Here is a 26,782-nt window from a genome sequence, read left to right as displayed (position 1 = left end):
TTTTTTTTTTTTTTTTTTTTTTATTATACTTTAAGTTCTAGGGTACATGTGCATAACGTGCAGGTTACATATGTATACATGTGCCATGTTGGTGTGCTGCACCCATCAACTCGTCAGCACCCATCAATTCATCATTTATATCAGGTATAACTCCCCAATGCAATCCCTTCCCCCTCCCCCCTCCCCATGATAGGCCCCAGTGTGTGATGTTCCCCTTCCCGAGTCCAAGTGAGCTCATTGTTCAGTTCCCACCTATGAGTGAGAACATGCGGTGTTTGGTTTTCTCTTCTTGTGATAGTTTGCTAAGAATGATGGTTTCCAGCTGCATCCATGTCCCTACAAAGGACGCAAACTCATCCTTTTTTATGGCTGCATAGTATTCCATGGTGTATATGTGCCACATTTTCTTAATCCAGTCTGTCACTGATGGACATTTGGGTTGATTCCAAGTCTTTGCTATTGTGAATAGTGCCGCAATAAACATACGTGTGCATGTGTCTTTGTAGTAGCATAATTTATAATCCTTTGGGTATATACCCAGTAGTGGGATGGCTGGGTCATATGGTACATCTAGTTCTAGATCCTTGAGGAATCGCCATACTGTTTTCCATAATGGTTGAACTAGTTTACAATCCCACCAACAGTGTAAAAGTGTTCCTATTTCTCCACATCCTCTCCAACACCTATTGTTTCCTGATTTTTTAATGATTGCCATTCTAACTGGTGTGAGATGGTATCTCATTGTGGTTTTGATTTGCATTTCTCTGATGGCCAGTGATGATGAGCATTTTTTCATGTGTCTGTTGGCTGTATGAATGTCTTCTTTTGAGAAATGTCTGTTCATATCCTTTCCCCACTTTTGGATGGGGTTGTTTGTTTTTTTCTTGTATATTTGCTTGAGTTCTTTGTAGATTCTGGAAATGAGCCCTTTGTCAGATGAGTAGATTGTAAAAATTTTCTCCCATTCTGTAGGTTGCCTGTTCACTCTGATGGTAGTTTCTTTTGCTGTGCAGAAGCTCTTTAGTTTAATGAGATCCCATTTGTCAATTTTGGCTTTTGCTGCCGTTGCTTTTGGTGTTTTAGACATGAAGTCCTTGCCCATGCCTATGTCCTGAATGGTACTACCTAGATTTTCTTCTAGGGTTTTTATGGTATTAGGTCTAACATTTAAGTCTCTAATCCATCTTGAATTAATCTTCGTATAAGGAGTAAGGAAAGGATCCAGTTTCAGCTTTCTACTTATGGCTAGCCAATTTTCCCAGCACCATTGATTAAATAGGGAATCCTTTCCCCATTTCTTGTTTTTCTCAGGTTTGTCAAATATCAGATGGTTGTAGATGTGTGGCATTATTTCTGAAGGCTCCGTTCTGTTCCATTGGTCTATATCTCTGTTTTGGTACCAGTACCATGCTGTTTTGGTTACTGTAGCCTTGTAGTATAGTTTGAAGTCAGGTAGCGTGACGCCTCCGGCTTTGTCCTTTTGACTTAGGATTGTCTTGGCAATACGGGAAAAAACTGCTTTAAAGTTCATATGGAACCAAAAAAAGAGCCCGTAAGTTGCTTTCATCAATGGTTTTTAGTTTGCAGAGTTTATACTTCACCTTTTTTTGTTAAATTTATTTCTAAACATTTTATTCTTTTTGCTGCTATTATAAGTAGAATTGTTTTATCAATATTAATTTAGATTTCTTAATATCTATCCAGTGTCCATAAACGCACGTGATCACTGTATTTACATATGATGTTTGTATTTTCATTTTGTAACTTGCAACATTGTTGGATTGGTTTATTACTTCTCATAGGTTTTCTTGTGGATTCTTTAAGGTATTTTATATATTAATACAAAATCCTGTCATCTGCAAAGGAAGAAACTTTTACTTCCTTTCTGACCTGGTTACATTGTATTTCTTGCCTCACTGGCCTGGTTAGAACCTCGATTACAATGTTGAAAGTAAGTTTCTAGAGCATAAATCCTTGTCTTGTTCCCAATTTATTTATTTACTCATGTCAATCTTTTGCCCGTAAGTGAAATATTAGTTTGACATATATGTTTTCCGCATGTATTAAGTTGGTTTTACCTAAAAGCTTTTTCTTTTTCTTTTTTCTTTTTTTAATTTTAAAGTAGGTTCAGGAGCTACATGTGCTTTACCCATTTGTCACATGGGTAAAATGCATGTTAACTGGGTTTGCTGGAGGAATTATTCTGTCACTCAGGGAGTGAGTATAGTACACAATAATTAGTTTTTTAACTATCAACCCACTTTCACTATCCTCTCCTACTAGTCCTCAGTGTCTGTTGTTCTCAACTTTGTGTCCTTGTATACTCAGTGTTTAGCTCCCACTTATAAGTGAGAACATGTGATATTTGGTTTTCTGTTCCTGTGTTAGGTCACTTAGAATGATGGCCTCGAGCTGCATCCATGTTTCTGCAAAGGACATGATTTAATTATTTTTATGACTGTGTAGTATTCCAGGGTCTAAATGTACCACATTTTCTTAAATCTAGGCCACTGTTGAAGGGCATCTAGGTTGATTTCCTTTCTTTGCTATTGTTAATAATGCTGCAACGAACATATGACTGCATGTGTCTTTTTTGTAGAATGATATATTTTCTTTTAGATGTATATCCAGTAATGTAATTGCTGGTTTGAATACTAGTTCTGTTTCAAGTTGTTGAAGAAATCTCAAAATGGCTTTCCACAGTGGCTGAACTAATTTACATTCCCACCAACTAATTTACAATTCCCACCAGCATTTCCTTTTCACCACAAGCCTAGGCAGCATCTGTTATTTTTTGACTTTTTAATAATAGCCATATTAACTGGTGTGAGATGGTATCTCACCGTGGTTTTGATTTGCAGATCTTTGATGATTAGTGGTGTTGTGAATGTTTTCATGTATTTAATAGCTGCTTTAAATAGTCTTCTTTTGGGAAGTGTCTGCTCATGTCCTTTGACCATTTTGTAAATGGGGCTATTTGGTTTTTGCTTCTTGATTTGTTTCAGTTCCTTATAGATTCTAGATATTACACCTTTGTCAGATGCATAGTTACAAATATTTTCTCCCATTTTGTATGTAGTCTGTTTACATTGTTGATAGTTTCTTTTGCTGTGCAGAAGCTCTTTAGTTTTGTCAATTTTTGTTTTTGTTACAATTGCTTTTTGGGACTTAGTCGTAAAATCTTTGCCAAGACCTATGTTGAGAAAAGTATTTCCTAGGTATTCATTTAGGGTTTTTATAGGTTGAGGTCTTATGCTTAAATCCTTAATCCACTTTGAGTTGATTTTTGTATGTGGTTAAAGAAAGGGGTCCAATTTTAATCTTCTGCATATAGTTATCCAGTTATCAAAGCACAGTTTATTGTATAGGAAGTCCTTTCCCCATTACTTGTCATTGTCACTTTTGTCAAATATCAGATGGTTGTAAGTGTACAGCTGTATATCTTGGTTCCGTCTCCTGTTCCATTGGTCCATGGATGTGTTTTTGTAACAGTATTATGCTGCTTTGGTTACATTAGCCTTGTAGTGTAGTTTCAAGTTAGTAAGTGTGATGCTTATGGCTTTGCTCTTTTTGCTTAGGACTGCTTTGACTATTGAGGCTCTTTTTTGGTTCTATGTAAATTTTGAAATTGCTTTCTATACTTCTGTGGAAAATGGCATTGGTAGTTTGATAAGAATAGCATTGAATATATTGATAGCTTTGGGCAGTATGGCCACTTAAATGATATTAATTCTTCCCATACATGACCATGGAATATTTTTCCAATTGTTTGTGTTATCCAATTGTTTCTTTCAGCACTGTTTTGTAGTTCTCAATGTAGAGATCCTTCATGTTCTTGTTTGGATGTATTCCTAGATATTTTATTCTTTTTGTGGCTATTGCAAATGGGATTGCATTATTGATCTGGTTCTCAACATGAATGTTATTGTCATATAGAAACGCTAATTAATTTTGTATCCTGAAACTCAACTGAAGTCATTGTTCAGTTCTAGGAGCCTTGTGGCAGAGTCTTTAGCATTTTCTAGTGATGGAATCAAATCATCTGCAAAGAGAGATAGTGTGACTTACTCTTTTTCTATTTGGGTGCCTTTTATTTCTTTCTCTTGCCTAATTGCTCAGGCTACAACTTTCAGTAGTGTGTTAAGCAGGAGTGGTGAGAGAGGGTATCCTTGCATTGTGCCGGTTCTCCAAGGGAATGCTTCCAGCTTTTGCTCATTCAGCATGATGTTGACTGTGGGTTTTTCATAGATGGCTGTAATTAGTTTGATATATGTTCCTTCAGTGCCTAATTTGTTGAGGATTTTTAATATGAAGTGATGTTGTATTTCATCAAAAGTCTTAGCTGCATCTATTGAGATGATTACATGGTTTTGTTTTTAATTCTGTTTTGTGGTGAATCGCATTTATTGATTTGCATATGTTGAATCAACCTTGCATCCCAGTAGTGAAGCCTATTTAATCACGAGGTATTAACTTTTTGTTGTGGTGCTCAATTTGGTTTGCTACTATTTTGTTGAGGATTTTTATGTGTATGTTCATTAAGGGTATTGGCCTGAAGTATCCTTCTATTATTGTGTCTCTGCGATGTTTTGGTATCTTAATGGTGCTGACTTCATAGAATGAGTTAGGGAGGTGCCCCTCCTCCTTGATTTTTTGGAATAATTTTGGTCGGATTGGTACTAGCTCTTCCTGGCACATTTGGTCAAATTCAGCTGTAAATTCATCTGATCTAGGGCTTTATTTTTTGCTTGGTAGGTGTTTTTTTTTTTTTTTACTACTGATTCAATTTCAGAAGTTGTTATTGGTCTACTCAGGGTATCAAGTTTTTCATGGTTCAATGTTGGGAGGATGTGTGTTTCCAAAAACAACTTCTAGGTTTTCTAATTTATGTGCATAGAGGTGTTTGCTATAATCTCTGATTTTTTTTTTTTCATATTTCTATGGGATTAGTTGTAATGTCACTTTTTTCCATTCTGATAAAATTTATTTTTATCTTCTCTAATTTTTTTCTTTGTTAATTGAACTAGCAGACTATCAATCTTGCATATTCTTTGAAAGAACAAACTTTTGGTTTTTTAGATCTTTGTATGAATTTTTGCATCTCAGTTTTATTTGGTTTTCCTCTGAGTTTGGTTATTTATTTTCCCCTGCTAGCTTTGGGGTTGGTTTGCTCTTGTTTTTCTAGTTCCTCCAGGTTTGATGGTAGGTTGTTACTTTGAGATCTTTCTAACTTTTTGACGTGTTTAGTGCTGTAAACTTACCCCTTAACACTGCTTTAGCTCTGTTCCAACAATTCTAGTGTGTTGTGACTCTTTTTTCATTAGTTTCAAATAAGTTATTGATTTCTCCATTAATTTTGTTTTTTACCCACAGTCATTTATAAGCACATTGTTTAATTCCATGTAATTGTTTGTTTTTGAGAGATCTTCTTAGTGTTGATTTCTATTATTGTTATACGTTGGTCTTAGAATGTGAGTGATATGGTTTGATTTTTTTTTTAATTTATTGAGACTTGTTTTATGGTCAAGCATGTGATCAATCTTACAGCATGTACTGCATGCAGATGAGAAGAACGTGCATCCCATTCTTATTTGGTGGAGTATTCTGTAGATGTCTATTATATTCAGTTGTTCAAGCGTTGAGTTTAAATCCAAAATATCTTTATTAGTTTTCTGCTTTGATGGTCTGAAACATTGTCAGTGGGGTGTTGATGTCTTTTAATATCGTTGTATCATAATCTACATCTCTTCATAAGTCTCTGTGTACCTGTTTTATGAATCGGAGTTTTCCGAATTTGGGTATATATATATTTAGAATAGTTAAGTTTTCTTGTTGAATTGAACCCTTTTTCATTATGTAACAACCCATTATGAAATGTCCCTCTTTCTCTCTAAATAACTTTTATTGTTAGTTTAAAATCTATCTTCTGTGATATAAGTATAGTCACTCATCTTATTGTTGTTTTTCATCCTTTCACTTTCAACCAGTTATTATCTTTGAATTTAGAGTGTGTGTCATAGAAAGTATAAAATTGGATGTTGTTTTTTTTTGTGATGTTATCTGTTTTTAGATTGGATTGTTCAACCTGGTGACATTAATGTTATTATTGATATAGTTGGATTGACATCTGTGATTTTGCTTTTCGTTTTCTGTCTCATGTCATTTTTGTTTCTTCTCTACTGTCTTCTTTTAAGTTAATTGGATATATTTTTAGTGTAACCTTTTAATTCTGTTGATTATTTTAAAATTGTATTTTTAGTTATTTTCTTAGTGTTTCTGTCTAGGGGTTACAATACGCATTTTAATTTATCAAAATTTCCTTCAGATTCATATTAACTTAATTTCAGTGAAGTATGGAAAGTTTACTCCTATAAACTCTGTCCCCTTTTACCATTTTCATGCTATTATAATTATACATATTGCATCTATATATATTACAAATCCATAAGTACATTGTTTTAATTATAGCATTATATATTATGTCTTTTAAAGGGACTATGAGAAGAGAGCAGAACACAAATATAGGGATTTTATAATATGTATACTCTTATTTCCCCTTTTGGCTTTCCATTTATTTCTGTGGAATTGAGTTACCATCTTGTGTCATTTCCTTATGACAGTACTGCTCTACGCCCTTAGGGAAAACTTTCAGAAACTTTAACTTATGTTTTAAATAATTTTCATTGTTGAATTGTTTTGTTGTATCAAAGACTGCCATGTTCCTCACTCTTCCATTACAAAAGCTCAGCATGGTTGCCTTTGACAATAAAGTAAATCTTATTTTGTACACAAGTTTAAAAGTTTTGACCTACAAAATCACTTAACTGACTGATATTTTAAAAATCTTTGAGCTTTTAATTTGTATTACTACTCGAGTAATGTAGCAGAAGGGGCAGAGAGACAGTAACGGGCACATGTTTCTAGCACTTTCATTTTCCTTCTCCTACTTTTGAGTAAAGTACAATGGGTATAGAACTTATATAGAACACCTTTCTCTTCTCCATTTTTTAAAATCCAAGTCCCAATTGTGTTATCATGAATGGGCATCACGAAAGTTGTGCGCCTACTCTGGGCACTCTGCTAGGTACTCTGCATAGGTAATTTCACTTAATCTTCACAATAGCCCTGAAAAGTAGGTACGAGAGTTAATTTTATGTGCCAACTAGACTATGATGCCTAGTAGTTTGGTCAAACACCAGTCCAGATGTTCCTGTAAAGGTGTTCTTTAGATATGATTAACATTTAAATTAATAGACGTTGTAAAACAGATTACCCTTCATAAAGGTGAGCAGACCCCATTCAATCGTGAAAGCCTTAAGAGAAAAAGGTTGAGGCCCAGTGAGGAAGCAGCAACTCTGCTTCCAGACTGCTTACAGACTCAAGACTACAACATAAACTCTTTCTGGAATTTTCAGCTGATCAGCTTGCTCTGCAGATTTCAAACTTGCCAGCCTTCACAATTGTGTAAGCCAGTTGCCTAAAATGTATCTTTTAAATTAATTTCTTACATGAATCACTCTTTTCTTTCTCTCTTGCTATATATGTATATATAGACATATATATAAAATACAGATAGAAATACATGCATATCTTATATATCTACATAAATATATATCCTTTTTGATATGTAGACATTGAGCAATATACATAGATGCATAGATGTATGTCTTTATAGATGTATAGGTATCTATATGAACATAGATATGCATATAGCACATATATGAAGATAGATATAGCTATCTCTATATATCTACGCCCATAGATATATAGATACCGATATTTATATAGAGAGAGATTTATATGTATATAGCTATTTACATATCTATCTGTTTATCTGGAGAACCTTGACTAATACTGTAGATTTTATTATCTCTACAGTTTTGATGGAGAAACTGAAATTATGCAACCTTCCCAGGGTTACACAGCTGGGAAATAGCAGTTCTCTAAATATTAATAACTCTAAAATCTATGTTTTTGCCACTCACTGCCATTCCTCTTAAAGTGAGACTGAAAGGAACCATTTTTCCTGCCTCTCTCTACCCCTGAATTCTCTTTAGATGACCATATATAAAATAAATACATTCCTGAACACTGACTATAAAGTCAAATTTTTGGGCACAAACACTTTTTTTTTTACTAAATTTAAAAATTACATCCTGGTCTTACTGAATGCTACAGTTTCTGTGGCAGCAGAAAGTCTAAACTTTGAAATAGAATTTTAAGGCAAATACTACAAGCAAGTAAATTAGATAAACAAAGCAGAGAAGGTACATATTTTACCTCAACTATTTATCTTGTATAATTTTAATCTAGCTCTTTATTCACAAAGAATTTTGATACTTGTGTTGGTTTTATCAACTCCATCAGTAAAAATAAGTCAAATGAAGAATTGCACTGACAGTTTCTGGACTGGCTAGAAGAGGTGAACTCAGTTAAAATAATCAAACAGATTTGTTTACGTTGATGATACTTGAACGAAATAGTAGATAGTTTCATTTCCTTTCAGTTTTTTTTTACTATATATATTGGAAATATATACAGATCACATGTGATATAAACTGTTTCTAAGTGTTAGTAAAGTGTTAAGTGGAAGAATTGGGGAAGCGTGTGTTTATTAAATTTATAATAACTAGCTTGGAGTGGAGGTGGGAAAAACACAAATTGGCATCTGATTTAATGACTGACTCCTCAGCAAATGGGGCATTGGTTAATGGCCAATGGACATTGCAACTCAATTCTACTTTTTTTTGTTGTTTCCTACAATGTATCTGCCACCATGATATGCTTTGGGAATATATAATTAAGGAAGAAGACATTCTGGGTCATCAAAAAACTCAGTCTTAAAATCAAATTCTCTACATTTTATAATGTTTAAGCTGTAAAGTGCTACTGTCAATAGTGATTATAATTATTCACTGATTTCACCCATATTTTTAACTGTATACTATGTAGCAGGCACTTCGTTAGAGAATGAGAATACTATTATGAATAAAACATTATGTCTACTTTTAGAAACTGATTGCTATGGTTTGAATATGGTTTGTTTATTCCTACCAAAACTGATCTTGAAATTTAACCTCCAATGTGGCGGTGTTGAGAAGTGGAGACTAGTGAGAGGTGTTTAGATCATGAGGGATGATCCATCATGAATGGCTTAGTGCTATTCTGACAGTAGTCAATGAGTTCTCTCTCTGGTGAGACTGAATTATTTCTTATGGGAATGGATTAGTTTAGTTCTCATGGAAATGGGTTCATTACCTCAAAACTGGGCTGTTAATATAAGCCATAATATCCTTTGGGTTTTGCCTCTTTGTACGTGTCTATTTCCCCTTTGACCTTCTCTGCCATGTTATGACCACATAGTATGAAATCCCTCAACAGAAGCCAAAGCCATGCCCTTGAACTTCCCATCATGCAGAACTGTGAAGTAAATAAACCTATTTTCATTATAAATTACTCAGACTCAGGTATTCTGTTATGGCAACAATGATAACAAACCTGCACATGTACCCCATGAATCTATAAATATTTTTTAAAAATTAAAATAACTTTGTATCTACCTTAACGTGTATGAAAAAAAAGCTAGTGCTATTAACATTTTCCCGTTCTCATTGTCACTGAAAACTTGAATAAACACTTTCAAGATCCTCTTTTGGATCATTGCCATACTGTACATGTGATCAATCCATGTCATTTTCTTATTAGTTTGGTTCAGTCCCAGGGTGTGAGTGGAAAGCAGAACAATTTGTGTGATTAAAGCTTTATTTCTGAAGAGTAAATGAAATATGAAAACTACATGAGCCAAACAGGATTTCTTCTGTGTTTGCACTGTTGGAGTCTCAGAAAAACAAATCTTTAGGTATCCTGATATTTGAAAAAGGTAAGTCTAAAAATCTTACATATTTTAGTTCTTTTTTTATTTTCTTCACAGTAGGCTTTAAATATGAATATAAATGCATTTCTTGGAAACAGTTACAACAAAGAGTGTTGTCTTATAAGAGGAAAATTGTGTCTTGAATCAAGTCTGCTTTTTTCTTTCATGCTTTTATAGTGTTTATAGAGAAAATTGGAAGTCTAAAGATTGCCAGTTGCACTGAAGAGCCACAGAAAAGTGTGCAATAAGTGCTAAGTAAGATTTTAATACAAAAGAAGAGAGGAGAAGAAAGTGAGAAGGAGTTGAGGGAGGGAAAGGGAAAGAAAAAGAAAAAAAGATTGGTAATGAAGTTGACAAACGTATTTACATTTACATTATTTTTTAAATTGACAGAGAACGTTGTATGCTTTTATTATGTACAACATTTTGGAGTGGTTAAATCTAGCTAATTAACAAATGCATTATCTCACATAGCTCTCACCACAGAAATCATAACTATTCATCTACATTATTCAAAAAGTAAAGTGGCTATATTTATGTTTTCAATCAACAAATTTGCATCAGTCCAAACTATATATAAATTTCCACATCTTATATATGTTCTAAGGTATAGTAATTCATTTCAATCTGTGACTCAAATGACATTAAATAAAAGGATAGTTAAAACCAATTCCTTGACAGCAACCTTCATTTTAACCAGACTCTTTGAAGATAGAAAATTTATCATTTCTAAATACACCCTTAGACATAGTTGAATGTAATAATTATACATTTGTATGTTTGTACTTCTAACACTTTCATGTGCACTATATAATATTATACTGACAATAATCCTGTGAAGAGTCATTAAATGATGTGCAGTATCATCATTTAATTGCTGAAAAATTTGAGATCGCAAAATGTTAAATAAATTAGCTTATGTTAAAAGTTCATGGCAGAACGGAAACCCAGGTTTCCTTATTCCTGGTCCTATTTCCTATCCTTTCAGCAACACTGCCTCCCTAAATTACTTTTGTTTCACGTAGGAGATAAATCGTTATTTGACATTTTAAATGTACATTGCCTTAATGAGTTATTTTATATTACAGGAATATACTAGGCACTTACTTTGTAAAACTTGTCTAACAAAATGCTTGGAAAAGCTTTCTTAATTGATCTTCTATACAAAGAACAGAAATATGCAAAATTTTGCAAACCATTTATATGTAAGAAGACTGAAAAGGAAACTTGGAAAAAGAAGATTTTAGATAGAGAAGAAAATTCACTTTCCTCTGCTGAGATGGAAAATCAAGAAACAGCTATGAAAGAAAGTGTAACAGAGCAAAATGATGATACAGATCAAATAAAATCTGTGGATGAAACAACTGTAGCAAAATGCAAAGGTATACCTCTTCCAGGAAATGTGTCAGTTGCGTTGCCCATTTCACAGAGAGAACAACATGATCAAAGACAACCAGATTTATGTAGATCATGGTTGTGTATGAGTATTTGCCACAATTATCCTGACCTACAGATTGGAGGTGACGACATGAAGAACATATGTGATTTAGACTGCTTTATGGAACACACACATAATGATGTTTTTAATGGTCCCCTTTTGTTTTCAGTTGGTATGCCACTGGGTCATTCTCCTGTCATTGGGCCTCTAGAGACATTACCTACCTCAAAATTATTGAACGGGGATGAAAGCCAAGAAAAAAGTATGTTGTTTCAAAAACAGCCCCTCTCTAATTCCATGCTTAATACTTATATGGAAAGAAAGGTGGACGAGCTCTACAAACAATTATTGGAAGAAAATCTCACCAGATGCCACTCTATAACCAATCTTATGGCTTTAAATTTGCTGATGAATAATGTAAATTACACCAGCCTTCAAATCTCTCAAGACCAGAACATTGAGTTATGGAAAGATCAGGAAGCTATCCTACACTCTATCACTATGTAATCTCTGTAACAGTTCTCATGGAAACAGTTCTGAATTCAGTACTCCTAACTTACAAATATCAAACCAGACAATTAGGGAACTTCTATGACATCTACAATAGAAACCAAATGTAGGTTGTTTGGACATACTTAAGGGACTGTAATAACAAGAGTTTTCTCTGGTTTATCATGTCACATCTAGCCTTCTTTGGGGTGTGGTTATTATAGTTTTTGAGAAATGATTTGGCCCATGGTACATCTGAATTCTTGTAGGAGACAACTATAGTAACTACATTTTTGAGTGCATGTTCTTAATGTGTTGATATTTTAATTGTTGCCAGATTAAACTTTATGTGTGTTTACCTATTTAATTTTCACTGGCACCTTAAATCAATTACTTCAGTGTCACACAGCTTTATTTACAACAAAAATGGGATGAGGAGTGGATTATTGCTCTAAGATACTGAGGACAACTAGAAGGTATATCAGAGAGGGACATTTATTTCCCCACAAAATTGCATTGATACTGACAATCAAAATAGTCTAGGGGAAATTATGATATGTAGTTATGGATATGGATATGTATATCTGGATATTTATATGTGGATATCTGTATATCAAGATTGAGTATGGGGACATAGAAAAGGAAATACTTTAAACAGAAGTCAAATTTAAATGATATTTGAAAGAAACATGGAAGGGGGGGCTTAAGGAAAAATGGAAAATTCGTAAGTACCATTTGTATTGAAACTTGGTGCTTTGGAACTTACCTGGAATGAGCATTAACTGTTTTATATCACTGTTATCTCTGATTGCTTTTAGGGATGGGAGGAAACAAAACATACAGGTAGAGTGAAGAAAGTAGAGTACCACCATTTAGAAATAAAAAGGCTCTCAGCAACTTATTTATACATCAGATTATCCTCAATCATGATCCTGGCTTAGAGTGAAAGGCAGCAGTGTATTATGGAAATTTTCGAATCTAAATTAAATACATTGACAAAATATATCTAAAGTAACAGTATAATTTATTGCAGACTTGGAAAGAAGCCTCCACACTTTTAATAGAAATAGGAAGATGATCGGCATGCACTTGTGTGTTGTAAAATAAAATGGTATTAATTTCTGTCATAGAATTCTTATGATTGCGTTATGCATTAATAAGATTTGTTCATTGACAATCACATATTGCCTTCCAATTTTTTCTTGGTCTTTGATTAACTCTTGTAGAATGAGTCACCATAATGCACTAATAGCTTGTTCTTTATGATGACACAATACTTAGTTTATTTTCACCCTCTTCAAATGTATGTGAACTAATAATAAGTACCCTTGATTTGTCTTCTTCTTTTTTTTTTTTTTTTTTTTTTTTGAGACGGAGTCTCCCTATCACCCAGGCTGGAGTGCAGTGGCCGGATCTCAGCTCACGCAAGCTCCGCCTCCCAGGTTCACACCATTCTCCTGCCTCAGCCTCCCGAGTAGCTGGGACTACAGGCAGCCGCCACCTCGTCCGGCTAGTTTTTTTTTGTATTTTTTAGTAGAGACGGGGTTTCACCGTGTTAGCCAGGATGGTCTCGATCTCCTGACCTCGTGATCCACCCGTCTCGGCCTCCCAAAGTGCTGGGATTACAGGCTTGAGCCACCGCGCCTGGCCTCCCTGATTTGTCGTCTGTTTTTCTCTTTATTGCTCCCTTCCACACAATCCTCTACCATAACTGTCCCAATCAATTTTTATCATTTAGACATTTGATTCTGAAGAGACAATGAGTAAGAGTTTTGGAAAAACTGACTCAGTATCTCTGGATACTGAAAAACAGTTGTATGTGTATTCTCTTTTATGCTGTTAAATTTCAGCATTTTAATAGAAGAGTTACTAAAATCATGAAATATTAATGTCAAAATTTACAAAAGTGAATTAAATGTCATGGGACAGTATCACTAGTGTGAATGGTTTTCTTAGGTACAGTAATATGTATTAATACTTTATGAAGCAGTTATATTCATAAAGTATTGAAATTACATAGTATCATATAAAAAGCCACAGTATTTAGTATTTATCAAATTTATAAATACATTTAATTACACTCTCATATTTAAAATTTCCCCCTCTTTATCTGTGTCATCAAAATATTTATCATCTAAAGATACTTATGGTTAAAATGGTTTAAAAATATAATGCAATTCTTAAGTAAGGAAGGATGATGAATTTGGTATTATGTTTTATCCTGACCTCATACCTACCGACTTTAGTGCTGGAATGAAATATGCATATGACATTGTGATTTATCACAGTTTGGCTTTAAGTAGTCATTCTTCATTCTGTTTTTCACCATCGGTATTATTCATATGACCACAATGTTCCCTTCCAAAACATTTTTTGAAATGTATGGAATAATAAATTTCTTTTTGTCTCACATTTGCAGAAGTTGAAAGTATTAGTTTTGTGCTTCTATGAATATATGAAATGTAAATGATTCAGTCGTTGGGGAGGATCATCATGTTTTCTGGTAGGAAAAAAAAGTCAAGGAGGTTATGAAAGATGTTGAATACAATGTTGTTCCCTGCTTACATGGAGTTTAATTTACACCCCGTCTTTGGATTTCAGGTCACTATTGTGAGTCCCAAAGTAGATTTGACAAAGTCTAAGGTAGTTTTCTGTCAGGAGTGTCCTTCAAACTGTACTGTATAGAGTGTCCTCTATACTGTACTCCTGGAATTTTCAGGCTCATTTTGTCTCATAGGTTAGTCCTCAAAAGAAGCCAGTCTCCCCGAGGTTATTAAGACTTGATCTGACACTGTGAGGGTCCATTCAAGATTTTAAGCAGAGTTTCTGGGTCTTACTAAAACTTGTTTTTGGAAATGGAGAAACAAAGTAAATAGTTCCTGCTTGAGGGATGGAGGTATCAAATACCACGAATTTATTTTCCTGTTAAAAAATTAAAGAAATATTTTCATAAATAATTTTACTTTTAAGAGGTAAATGGCTAACTTAGCATTATTACATGATGTACACGTGGATGAAGGGTGGAGAGGTGACTTGATGTGAATTAGTGTGTAGGATAAACTGGAATAACTGTGTAGTTAAAGGAATGATTTTTTCTAGCCAACGAAGAAAGAAATCAACAAATTAATATCAACAGATATCCATTAAATCAAATTAAGTGTGGTTTAATGTTTTCATAACTAGTCATTTGCATGGAAATTTAACCAATCAACTATGTATGTGTGAAAATCCATGAAAAATGAAATAGTAATTCGAAAGCAAAATAGTTATCACAGTGTTAAAATTAAGCTAGGTGTCCTTTTATTCCCCAGGGGCAATTTGGAGCTTTTGCTCCCCAATTACATTGTTATGTTCTTTTCCTCAAGGTCTAGTAAATTTGTGAAAATGGCCTTATTATTACACATTGGTTCAGTATTTGTTAGGGTATAAATATACACCATAACTTGGAGTTTTATGAAATAGTCTCTAAATAATTACATTTAAGATCATATCTGTAAAGCAATGTGAAATAAATTAAAGTATATTGACTGCAACTTAAAAAATACTGAATCATTGTTATGGGAAGCTGTCTTTGAATTGTTCTGCTATTTCTATTTAAAGCTGAGAAACTTGTAGCTTACGGAATTTCTCAATAGTTCTGGTTATATTTCCCCAAATGAGTGGTGGCAGTTTACTATGAAAAAAATAAATTGTGAAAGACCTTGGTTTTGTCTGAAAGTGACCAAAGTCTTTTCCTGAATATACGATTTATCTTTTTTTTTCTTTTTTTTTTTTTTTTTTTTTTTTTGTGGGATGAACTCTCACTGTCTCCTAGGCTGAAGTTAAGTGGTGCGATCTCGGCTCACTGCAACCTCCACTTTCCGGGTTCAAGCAATTCTTATCTCTCAGTCTCCTGAGTAGCTGGGATTACAGGCACCCACCACCATGCCTGGTTTTTCTTTTCTTTTCTTTTCCTTTCTTTTTTTTCTTTCTTTTTCTTTCCTTTTTTTTTTTTTTTTTTTTTTTTTTTTTTTGGAGAGAAAGGGTTTCATCATGTTGGCCAGTCTGGTCTCGAACTCCTGGCCTCAAGTGATCCGCCTACCTCGGCCTCCCAAAGTGCTGGGATTACAGGTGTTAACCACCACTCCCAGCTATGTATCCTAATAATTGTAAACTGAACCCACTTCTGCTAAATAGATTTTGAATAGAATTGAAAAAGTTTAACAACACAGGATCCCAGGGACTTGTGTGGTTCTACCTCTTTCATTTAAGTGTTCAGCTTTACTTTAGGGAAGTCATGTAATTGTATAACATCCTTGTAGTCTTCCGCTTAAGAGAAGTTTAGAAATTCATATTATAAGGGTTTTAGTGGTATGGGACCGGCTTGTGTCTGTAGCAGATCTCCAAGGTCAGTTGAAAACCAAAAAGGAGTTTTCATTTCTTTCTGTCTTTCATGTAGAAATACCTTCAGAGGCTGACTCTCTTTTCAGACTCAGCCCGCCTGCACCCAGGTGAAATAAACAGCCATGTTGCTCACACAAAGCCTGTTTGGTGGTCTCTTCACATGGATGTGCATGACATTTTGGTGCTGTAACTCGGATCAGGGGACCTCCCTTGGGAGATCAATCCCCTGTCCTCCTGCTCTTTGCTCTGTGAGAAAGATCCACCTATGACCTCTGGTCCTCAGACCCAACAGCCCAAGGAATATCTCACCAATTTTAAATCGGGTAAGCGGCCCCTTTTTTACTCTCTTCTTCAACCTCTCTCACTATCTCTTAACCTCTTTTTCATTTCAATCTTGGCACCACCCTTGAATCTCTCCCTTCTCTTAATTTCAATTCCTTTCATTTTCTGGTAGAGACAAAGGAGACACGTTTTATCCGTGGACCCAAAATGCCGGCACCGGTCACGGACTGGGTAAGGCAGCCTTCCCTTGGTGTTTAATCATTGCAGGGACGCCTCTCTGATTACCCACCCACGTTTCAGGGTTGTCTGACCACGCTGCAGGGATGCCTGCCTTGGTCCTTCACCCTAAGTGGCAAGTCCAGCTTTTCTGGGGGAGGGGCAAGCACCCCAACCCCCACCCTCCCTGTCTCTACCCCTTCTCTGCTTTTCTGGGGGAGGGGCAAGAACCCCGATCTCTTATTTTTGTGCCCCCTCTTGTTTTTGCACCGTGACCTCTTATTTTTGTGCCCCAATACCTTAGTTCCACACCCTGACCCCTTTCCCGCTTTTCTGAAGGACAAGAACCCCCGAACTCCTTCTCTCTGTGTCTCTACTCTCTCTTTTATCTGGGCTTGCCTCCTTCACCATGGGCAACCTTCCAACCTCCGTTCTTCCTTCTTCTCCATAACCTGTGTTCTCAAGAACTTAAAACCTCTTCAACTCACACCTGATCTAAAACCTAAATGCCTTATTTTCTTCTACAATGCCTCTTAACCCCAATACAAACTTGACAGTAGTTCCAAATAGCCAGAAAATGGCACTTTCGATTTCTCCATCCTACAAGATTTAAATAATTCTTGTCGCAAAATGGGCAAACGATCTGAGGTGCCTGATGTCCAGGCATTCTTTTACACATCGGTCCCTCCCTAGTCTCTGTTCCCAATGCAACTCATCACAAATCTTCCTTTTTTCCCTCCTGCCTGTCCCGTCAGTCCCAACTCCAAACGTCGCTGAGTCTTTCTAATCTTCCTTTTCTACACACCCATCCGACCTCTCCCCTCCTCACCAGGTTGAGCTAGGTCCCAATTTTTCCTCAGCCTCCACTCCCCCATCCTGTAATCCTTTTATCACCTCCCCTCCTCACACCTGGTCTGGCTTAGTTTCTGGCTTACAGTTTCCTTCCATGACTAACCCTCCCCCACCTGCCCAGAAATTTCCTTTTAAAAAAGTGGCTAGAGCGAAATGCATAGTCAAGGTTAATGTTCCTTTTTCTTTATCCGACCTCTTCCAAATCAGTTAGCATTTAGGCTCTTTTTCATCAAATATAAAAAACCCAGCCCAGTTCATGGCCCGTTTAGCAGCAACCCTGAGACACTTTTCAGCCCTAGACCCTGAAAGGTCAGAAGGCTGCTTTATTCTTAATATGCATTTTATTTTATTACCCAATCTGCTCCTGACATTAAATAAAACTCCAAAAATTAAATTCCGGCCCTCAAGCCCCACAACAGGACTTAATGAACCTCGTCTTCAAGGTGTACAATAATAGAGGCAGCCAAGTAGCAACTTATTTCTGAGTTGCAATTCCTTGCCTCTACTGTGAGACAAACCTCAGCCACATCTCCAGCACACAACTCCAAACACCTGAACCGCAGCTGCCAGAGGTTCCTCTAGAACCTCCTCCCCCAGGAGCTTGCTGCAAGTGCCAGAAAGCTGGCCACTGGGCCAAGGAATGCCCGCAGCCCAGGATTCCTCCTAAGCTGTGTCCCATCTAAGCGGAACCCCACTGGAAATCGGACTCTCCAACTTGCCAGGCAGCCACTCCCAGAGCCCCTGGAGCTCTGGCCCAAGGCTCTCTGACTGATTCCTTCCCAGATCTTCTCAGCTTAGCGGCTGAAGACTGAGGCTTCCCCATCACCTCAGAAGCCTCCTGGACCATCACAGATGCTTTGGGTAACTCTCACAGTGGAGGGTAAGTCTGTACCCTTCTTAATCAATACGGAGCACACTCACTCCACATTACCTTCTTTTCAAGATCCTGTTTCCCTTGCCTCCATAACTGTTGTGGGTGTTGACGGCCAGGCTTCTAAACCTCTTAAAACTCCCTAACTCTGGTGCCAACTTGGACAACATTCTTTTATGCACTCCTTTTTAGTTATCCCCACCTGCCCAGTTCCCTTATTAGGCTGAGAGATTTTAACTAAATTATCTGCTTCCCTGACTATTCCTAGGCTACAGCCACATCTCATTGCTGCCTTTTCCCCCAGTTAAAAGCCATCTTCACATCCTCCCCTCATATCCCCCCACCTTAACCCACAAGTATAAGATATCTCTACTCCCTCCTTGGCAACTGATAATGCACCCCTTACCATTTCATTAAACCCAATCACCCTTACCCCACTCAACGCCAATATCCCATCCTGCAGCATGCTTTAAAAGGAGTAAAGCCTGTTATTGCTTGCCTGCTACAACATGGCCTTTTATAGCGTGTAAACTCCTCCTACAATTCCCCCATTTTACCTGTCCTAAAACCAGGCAAGCCTTACAGGTTAATTCAAGATCTCTATGCCTTATCAACCAAATTGTCTTGCCTCTGGATCTCAAACATACTTTCTTTATTATTCCTTTACACCCTTCATTCATCCCAGCCTCTCTTTGCTTTCACTTGGACTGACCCTGACACCCATCAGGCTCAGCAAATTATCTAGGCTGTACTGCTACAAGGCTTCACAGACAGCCCCCATTACTTCAGTCAAGCCCAAATTTCTTCCTCATCTGTTATCTATCTCGGCATAATTCTCATAAATACACACTTACTCTCCCTGCTGATCATGTCTGGCTAATCTCCCAAACCCCAATCCCTTCTACAAAACAACAACTCCTTTCCTTCCTAGGCATGGTTAGTGCAGACAGAATTCTTACACAAGAGCCGGGACCGTGTACCGTAGCCTTTCTGTCCAAACAACTTGACCTTACTGTTTTAGCCTAGCCCTCATGTCTGCGTGCAGTGGCTGCCACTGCTTTAATACTATTAGAGGCCCTAAAAATCACAAACTATGCTCAACTCTCTACAATTCTCATAACTTCCAAAATCTATTTTCTCCCTGCAACCATCGCTCAGGGCAATGCTTATGCTGATAAATTACCTAAAAAAGCAGCTAGCTTCCAACTTCTATTCCTCATGGCAATTTTCCTCCTTCACATTGGCCACTCCCACCTACTCCCCACGCTGAAACTTCCACCTATCAATCTCTTCCCACACAAGGCAAATGGTTATTAGACCAAGGAAAATATCTCCTTCCAGTCTCACAGGCCCATTCTATTCTGTCGTTATTTCATAACCTCTTTCATGTAGGTTACAAGCCGCTAGCCCGTCTCTCAGAACCTCTCATTTCCTTTTCGTTATGGAAATCTATCCTAAAGGAGATCACTTCTCAGTGTTCCATCTGCTATTCTACTACCCCTCAGGGATTGCTCAGGCCCCCTCCCTTTGCTACACATCAAACTTGGGGATTTACCCCTGCCCAGGACTGGCAAATTGACTTTACTCACATACCCCGAATCAGAAAACTAAAATACCTCTTAGTCTAGATAGACACTTTCACTGGATAAGTAGAGGCCTTTCCCACAGGATCTGAGAAGGCCACTGCGGTCATTTCTTCCCTTCTGTCAGACATAATTCCTCGATTTGGCCAGTTTTGTCCCACACAGGATCTCTTCTTCCTCTGTGGATCCTCTACCTACATGTGTCTACCTGCTAATTGGACAGGCACATGCACACTAGTTTTCCTTACTCTCAAAATTCAATTTGCAAATGGGACCGAAGAGCTCCCTGTTCCCCTCATGACACCGACACGACAAAAAAGAGTTATTCCACTAATTCCCTTGCTGGTCAGTTTAGGACTCTCTGCCTCCACTATTGCTCTCAGTATTAAAATAGCAGGCATTTCAACCTCTGTCATGACCTTCCGTAGCCTGTCTAACGACTTCTCTGCTAGCATCACAGACATATCGCAAACTTTATCAGTCCTTTATCAGCCCAAGTTGACTCTTTAGCTGCAGTTGTCCTCCAAAACCGCTGAAGCCTTGACTTACTCGCTGCTGAAAAAGGAGGACTCTGTATATTCTTAAATGAAGAGTATTGTTTTTACCTAAATCAATCTGGCCTGGTATATGACAACAGAAACAACTCAAGGATAGAGCCCCAAAACTTGCCCACCAAGTAATTACGCTGAACCCCCTTGGGCACTCTCTAATTGAACGTCTTGGGTCCTCCCAATTCTTAGTCCTTTAATACCCATTTTTCTCCTTGTTTTATTTGGACCTTGTATCTTCCATTTAGTTTCTCAATTCATCCAAAACCGCATCCAGGCCATCACCAATCATTCTATATGAAAAATGTTTCTTCTAACGACCCCACAATATCACCCCTTACCACAAAATCTTCCTTCAGCTTAATCTCTCCCACTCTAGGTTCCACGCCGCCCCTAATCCCGCTTGAAACAGCCCTGAGAAGCACCGCCCATTCTCTCTCCATACCACGCCCAAAAAATTTTCGCTGCCCCAACACTTCACACTATTTTGTTTTATTTTTCTTATTAATATAAGAAGGCAGGAATGTCAGGCCTCTGAGCCCAAGCCAAGCCATTGCATCCCCTGTGACTTGCACGTATACGCCCAGATGGCCTGAAGTAACTGAAGAATCACAAAAGAAATGCAAATGCCCTGCCTCGCCTTAACCGATGACATTCCACCACAAAAGAAGTGAAAATGACCGGTCTTTGCCTTAAGCAATGATATTATCTTGTGAAATTCCTTTTCCTGGCTCATCCTGGCTCAAAAAGTTCCCCCACTGAGCACCTTGTAACCCCCACTCCTGCCCACCAGAGAACAACCCCCCTTTGACTGTAATTTTCCTTTACTTACCCAAATCCTATAAAACGGCCCCACCCTTATCTCCCTTCGCTGACTCTCTTTTCGGACTCAGCCCACCTGCACCCAGGTGAAATAAACAGCCATGTTGCTCACAAAAATAAATAAATAAATAAATAAATAAATAAATAAATAAATAAATAAATAGAAATATCTTCAGAACACTCCATGTATTAAGAAAAATTGATTGGCTCTTCATGTATTAAACAAATATTTACTGAGCACTGTGATAGGTAATAGGAATAAATGGTGAACAAAAATGATGCAATTCCTGTTTTTCACTGAGCTTATAGTATAGATGATGTAAAAGCAGAGAGCAATAGTAAATCATCACAATCCAACATTAGGGATATGAGAAATACAAGCATGCAGCTCTAGATCATTCCACACTGGTAGTTCTGTCTGCTTGTTCTGTTCATAATCTAGTCTGAATCTTGTATCCAGGACTATTTTGTTGGTGTACACCAGTGTGGCTCTAATGGCCATTAAACAATTTGAACTCTTTCCATAGCAGCTGATATGAAGCTGCTGCCCCAACCCTCCAAATCCTCCCATCATGCGAATCTTGGCAACTCTGGCTTCTCCCTCTGAACCTTTGTATCTTCTCATGATCCAGCATCTACACAGGCAAACATGGAGCCTCTAGTACTCAGCTCCAATACTACCTGTGTTACTTCTTGTCCCTATGAGTTGTTAAATATTTTGAGTCTCATTTCTGCTTGTTTGTACTTCATTATTGAGATACCCATTTCAAAATCCTGCTCAATATCACTAGTATCCCTAGGCTTGGGCCCACTTTTTTCATACAGTTTCTAAGTAAATGAAGACCTATTCTGGAATCTCAAACTTTGACTGGACTTTCCTCACTTTTACTCACCTTTCTTGATTCTCTTTTGCTTTGTTTTCAATCTTTATTGCTGTGTGCTTCTTTAAGGCCACTTGCTTCTTGATATACTGTACAAATGCAGGTTGACATGGAATTATTTATTGCCTGACAACTGTTGATCAAATTGAGATACTAAGTGATCTGAAAGGACCACATTTTGGATGCTGGATATTGATTATCCTGAGCATTTATTCCTGATTTACATATCATCTAAAACTTAAAAGCTACTGATAGTGCATTGTGCTTCATAAAAGAAGGTATTTCTGTTTCAAACACTTATACTTTAAGGCTCAGCTATAAAAAAGTGTCCATGCCCTGAAAAAATCTGTCTATGTGAAGTTTTCTAAATGAGCTTTGCCCATGAACTGACAATATTATTACCTATTAAATGCCTGTCTGTTTAGCAGGGAGTGTGCTGCTATTATTCATTGTCATTCAGTGATAATAATAGTTACCATTTGGAATATCTATTATGTGGTATGTGATTTGTTTTTCTAAGACCACCAGAGCGAGCACAAAAGAACCAGCGAGTAGGCAAGGGTAGGAGCAAAACTGCAAATTTATTTTTGGTCACCTAGCTTCAGAGAAGAAGGTGTGGGGGCCTCTGGCAAAGGAGGCCAAGAGAGTCAACCGGTGAAGCTCTCTGACAGAGTTCCTGCAGTCCTGACAGGAGTGAGGGACTGAGGAAGGCCACGCGTGCGCGCTGGCCAAGAGCCGCTTTTCTAGGAGTGGGAGGGCAATAGGCGGGGCACGGGCGTGTTGGGGGGGTTCCGCAGGTGCGACCAGGTAAATCTTGGTCTCTTCGGATTGACGTCACCTGGCGCATGCCCGGTTGATGTGCACCTTCCCCCGCGCCGGCTGCATTTTTGCACACGCGGGAAAAGTTGGTGGTGAAGAACCCGGAAATGCACCATCTTGCCTCCGTTCATTCAAACAGTATGCACTCTACTAGGAGCTTTATTCACATTATCTCAATTATTTCAACAACCTTATTATATTATTACCCCTATTTTAGACAGGAGGAAATTAAAATTGAGAAAAGTTAAAAATTTGTTCAAGATTATGCAGCTCATCAGAATCAGTATTCAAATGAAGATATTTTGACATCAGAACCTCTGCTGTTAACTAGGGTTGCCAGATCGATCAAATAAAAATACAGGATACTCGGTTCAATTTGAATTTCAGATAATCAACAAATTACATTTTAGTATAAAGTATGTCCTCATGCAATATTTGGGACACACTAATACTAAAACATTATTTCATTATTAATCTGAAGTCCAAACTTAACTGGGCATCCTCGTAACCCTGCCTTAAAAACTATCCTACACTTTTCCTGGGGTTATTTAACAAAACAGCAAAAAAAAAAAAAAAAAACAGAGAGAATGTGGAAGATAGAGAGAGAGTAGTTGAGCAGAATCTGAAAGCAGTTGGTAGAGAATTGACAGATCCAATGAAGGAGGAAAAGACCAATAATTCTGGAGACTATAAATGCAAGGTACCATTTTATAGAGTCATTACCTTGAAGGAGAGCTGGGGAGAAAGATTTGTCTCCTAGGGACTCTATTGCCCACTAGAGATTTTTTTTTTCCTGTGGTAGGTGTGTAGAGACATCCCTGTTTCAATCCTGTTAAACAAGTGAATCATGTAATATAACAGGTGGAAAGAGAGCTAGAAAGAGCAAAGAATGCATAATGGGAATATTTATGTTTTAATAATGTTCCAACTCAGTCACTCACTAACTGCCTGACAAGACACACTGTTTCTCCCAGTCTCAATCTCCTCATCTGGAAAATGAGGATAGCAACACTTGCCCCAACTATATCACAGGAATTTTATGAAAATTAAACGGAGGTGAGAAGACTTGGTAAGTGGTAAAACATTCTACTAATATAAATCCTTTTGATAAACATCAGCACAATTCTAACGAATTAATTAATCATCATGTTCGAGGTTGGGATGGGGGAAATATTTATTTTTGCCAACCTAAAAAACACTTTGAATAAATCCCTTCTGATTACTTAATAGGACCATCTGAAAGTAAAATAAGAGATGAGAGTCCACACAAGTTGTTACTGTTTTCTGCTGGGAGTGACAGACTTGTGTGTTCTACAGGGATATATGAAGAGAAAGATTTCTCTGGCTGTTTCCAAATGTTTGAGAAACTTCATAGCATTTTGATTTAAAGTAACATTTCTGAAAATAAATATTTCTGATACAGCAGGAAATTTAAGCTGCATGATTTCTAATGAGAAATCATATTGTAAATACTAGATGAGAGAAACAAACTTTTAAGTTTAATTCACAGTACTTTCTATTACATTAAAGTGTAGAGAGATTGGCACAAACCTTTGTGGAAGAGTTATGGTAGGTTTCAGCAGCAAAGTCTATAGCTATAGAAGTTTACTTTTCTAAGTGAATGTAATATTGGCAAAGATTAGGATATCACCTAAAAGAGAGAACTGACTCCATACTGTCAAGGAAGTGTGACAGCAGGATTGTATAATTGGTAAAATTTGACTTCTAGCTTCCCCATCCTAGATCCTTTACCTAATAATAATAATAATAATAATAGTAATAAAGTTATAAATAACAGAGACTTTATCATTGCAATAGATAATTCACTACCTTATAAGGATAATTCGCTCACCTTATAACGTGAGGACAAAATGGATAGTGTAATTCAACGATTTCATATGATATTTGATTCCCCTTAAAGACTCAATAAATTGTCAGTGTCTTTGTTATTTTTATTATATTTATCATTATTCTCATATTATATATGAAGAAATTGAGATGTGTTCCATCTTGTGACTTGAGCTATTCAATAATTCAGTTTTTCCATAATCAAAAGCTCATGCCCAGATAAAAGCATTTCTAATTGAGCGTGACTATGTCAATGTTCTTTCTCCCAGAAGGGTCTGCCTTATAAACCTAAATTCTCCATGTGTAACAACAGGTTCTGTTCTCTGAAAAGGGCATTCAGGCTTCAGCCAGCCATGGTGCGGGATGAGAATTTAAGTTTCCCATGCTAGTTTCTCAAAATTCCACTACCTGTATAAATCTGAACCTGCTTAGGTCTTAAGTCAGTCCTATGGGGGTAAGAGTGTTAGTGCCATTCATTAGGCACATTATGACTTGAGGCTCAGGAGGATGGGGGTAGAGGGTATGAAAGCAATAGCAAAAGATCTAATAGACGCCAAATAAAGGAAGTATTTATCGTGAAGATCTTTGGAAGTTCTTTGTTTTCTAATCGTAGATACTGTAGAGTTCTAGGACATCACAGATATAAAGTCCCATATTCTAAACTAAATTTACTCTTAAAAATCCAGGAAACTAAATCTCTGTTTTCTTTCTGTCATACACACACACACACACACACACACACACACACACACACACGAAGTAGCCCATTACATAAAACAGGCATTGGAAGAGGAAGAGTTGCTCTGATTGAAAGAGGGAGAATAAAGATTCTGCTCCCTCTTACCACATTTAGGTAGCCATTGAGGGGAATCCTTAAATAACATTTTGAATATTATTGGTCTAAAACAATACTCTTATAGATGAAAAAAAATGATCCCCAAAGAGAGGGAATGAAATTTCCCAAGGAGTTAGTGAGTGACCAAACTGGCATTGGTGCCTATGTCTTCTGATTCCCAGTCTAGTTTTCTTTTTGCTTTTTAAATTGAAGTACCAGGCATTTATATGCTAGCAATATGATGATTTCATAGAGCTATACTGCTTCTTTATCATTTTGAGAACAGAATATCACCGTCATCATTAACATCATTATTAGCATCATCACCAACAGCTGTAAGAAAGTTTATCCTGTGGCATGCATGCCAAAAATGTTTGCAGGCTTCTGTCTAGTGGCAGAACTTGCTTCCAAATGGTGCCATAAACTGCTGCTCCAGGCCTCCAAGCACCACAGGGACCAGTTGTCACATAACCACTGGCAGTCACTCATCATTTTGCATCTCCCATCCCATCCATTATTCTTAATGGATCCGTAGATCCATTAAGAATAAATGTTGAGGTATTTTATATGATGTGATTATTATGTTTTCCATGCTTGTATCAAAGTGTCTCATGTACACTGTAATTATACACACCTACTAAGTATCCAAAAAATTAAAATTAAAAAATTAAAAGAATAAATGTTGTTACACTGTGCATTTTGTAAATGTATTCTATTTGGGGAGGGGAGAATTTTTTTTCAAAGAGAAATAATAACATTGGATGTGATCATTTTCCCATTGTTTTAATTTTACTGACTGAGCAGTGGTGATGAAATAATCAAAATGAGCAATAAAGAGTTCATACAATGAATGGGAAGACTACTGAAATGTAGTGACTACAGAATCTCCCTAAGAGGAAAGAAAAGCCATTAAAAATGAATCTGACGGCCATTATTTGTTTGAATAAACAGTTAAACATTTTCTCTCTTCTCTCTTGCCACTTCAGACCATTAAAACTGCTCTTTAATATATAAATATATATCAGACATCCATTTCAGCAA

General features: G+C 36.9%; 1 protein-coding gene across 4 annotated transcripts in view; it reads left to right on the top strand.

Annotated features, from left to right (window-relative positions):
- Nucleotides 1–9,675: 9,675 nt before the first annotated feature.
- Nucleotides 9,676–26,782, top strand: part of LOC111536469 (protein CXorf21-like) — a 38,804-nt gene continuing 21,697 nt past the window's right edge. For 2 of the 4 annotated variants that reach the window (XR_002729745.1, XR_002729744.1), the window contains exon 1: nucleotides 9,676–9,880. Coding sequence is in view for 1 of the 4 variants with exons in the window: in XM_023202838.1 (XP_023058606.1) it covers nucleotides 11,004–11,819 (816 nt within the window). In the remaining 3 variants the exon portion in view is untranslated. Of the gene's footprint in view, nucleotides 9,881–10,962; nucleotides 13,060–16,239; nucleotides 16,508–26,782 lie in introns of those variants that run through there. The other 2 variants (XR_002729743.1, XM_023202838.1) reach the window with 2 other exon arrangements.

Source organism: Piliocolobus tephrosceles, chromosome 12 (genome assembly GCF_002776525.5).
Source record: "Piliocolobus tephrosceles isolate RC106 chromosome 12, ASM277652v3, whole genome shotgun sequence".
NCBI lineage: Eukaryota > Metazoa > Chordata > Mammalia > Primates > Cercopithecidae > Piliocolobus > Piliocolobus tephrosceles.
This window is presented reverse-complemented; position numbering and strand designations above follow the sequence as displayed.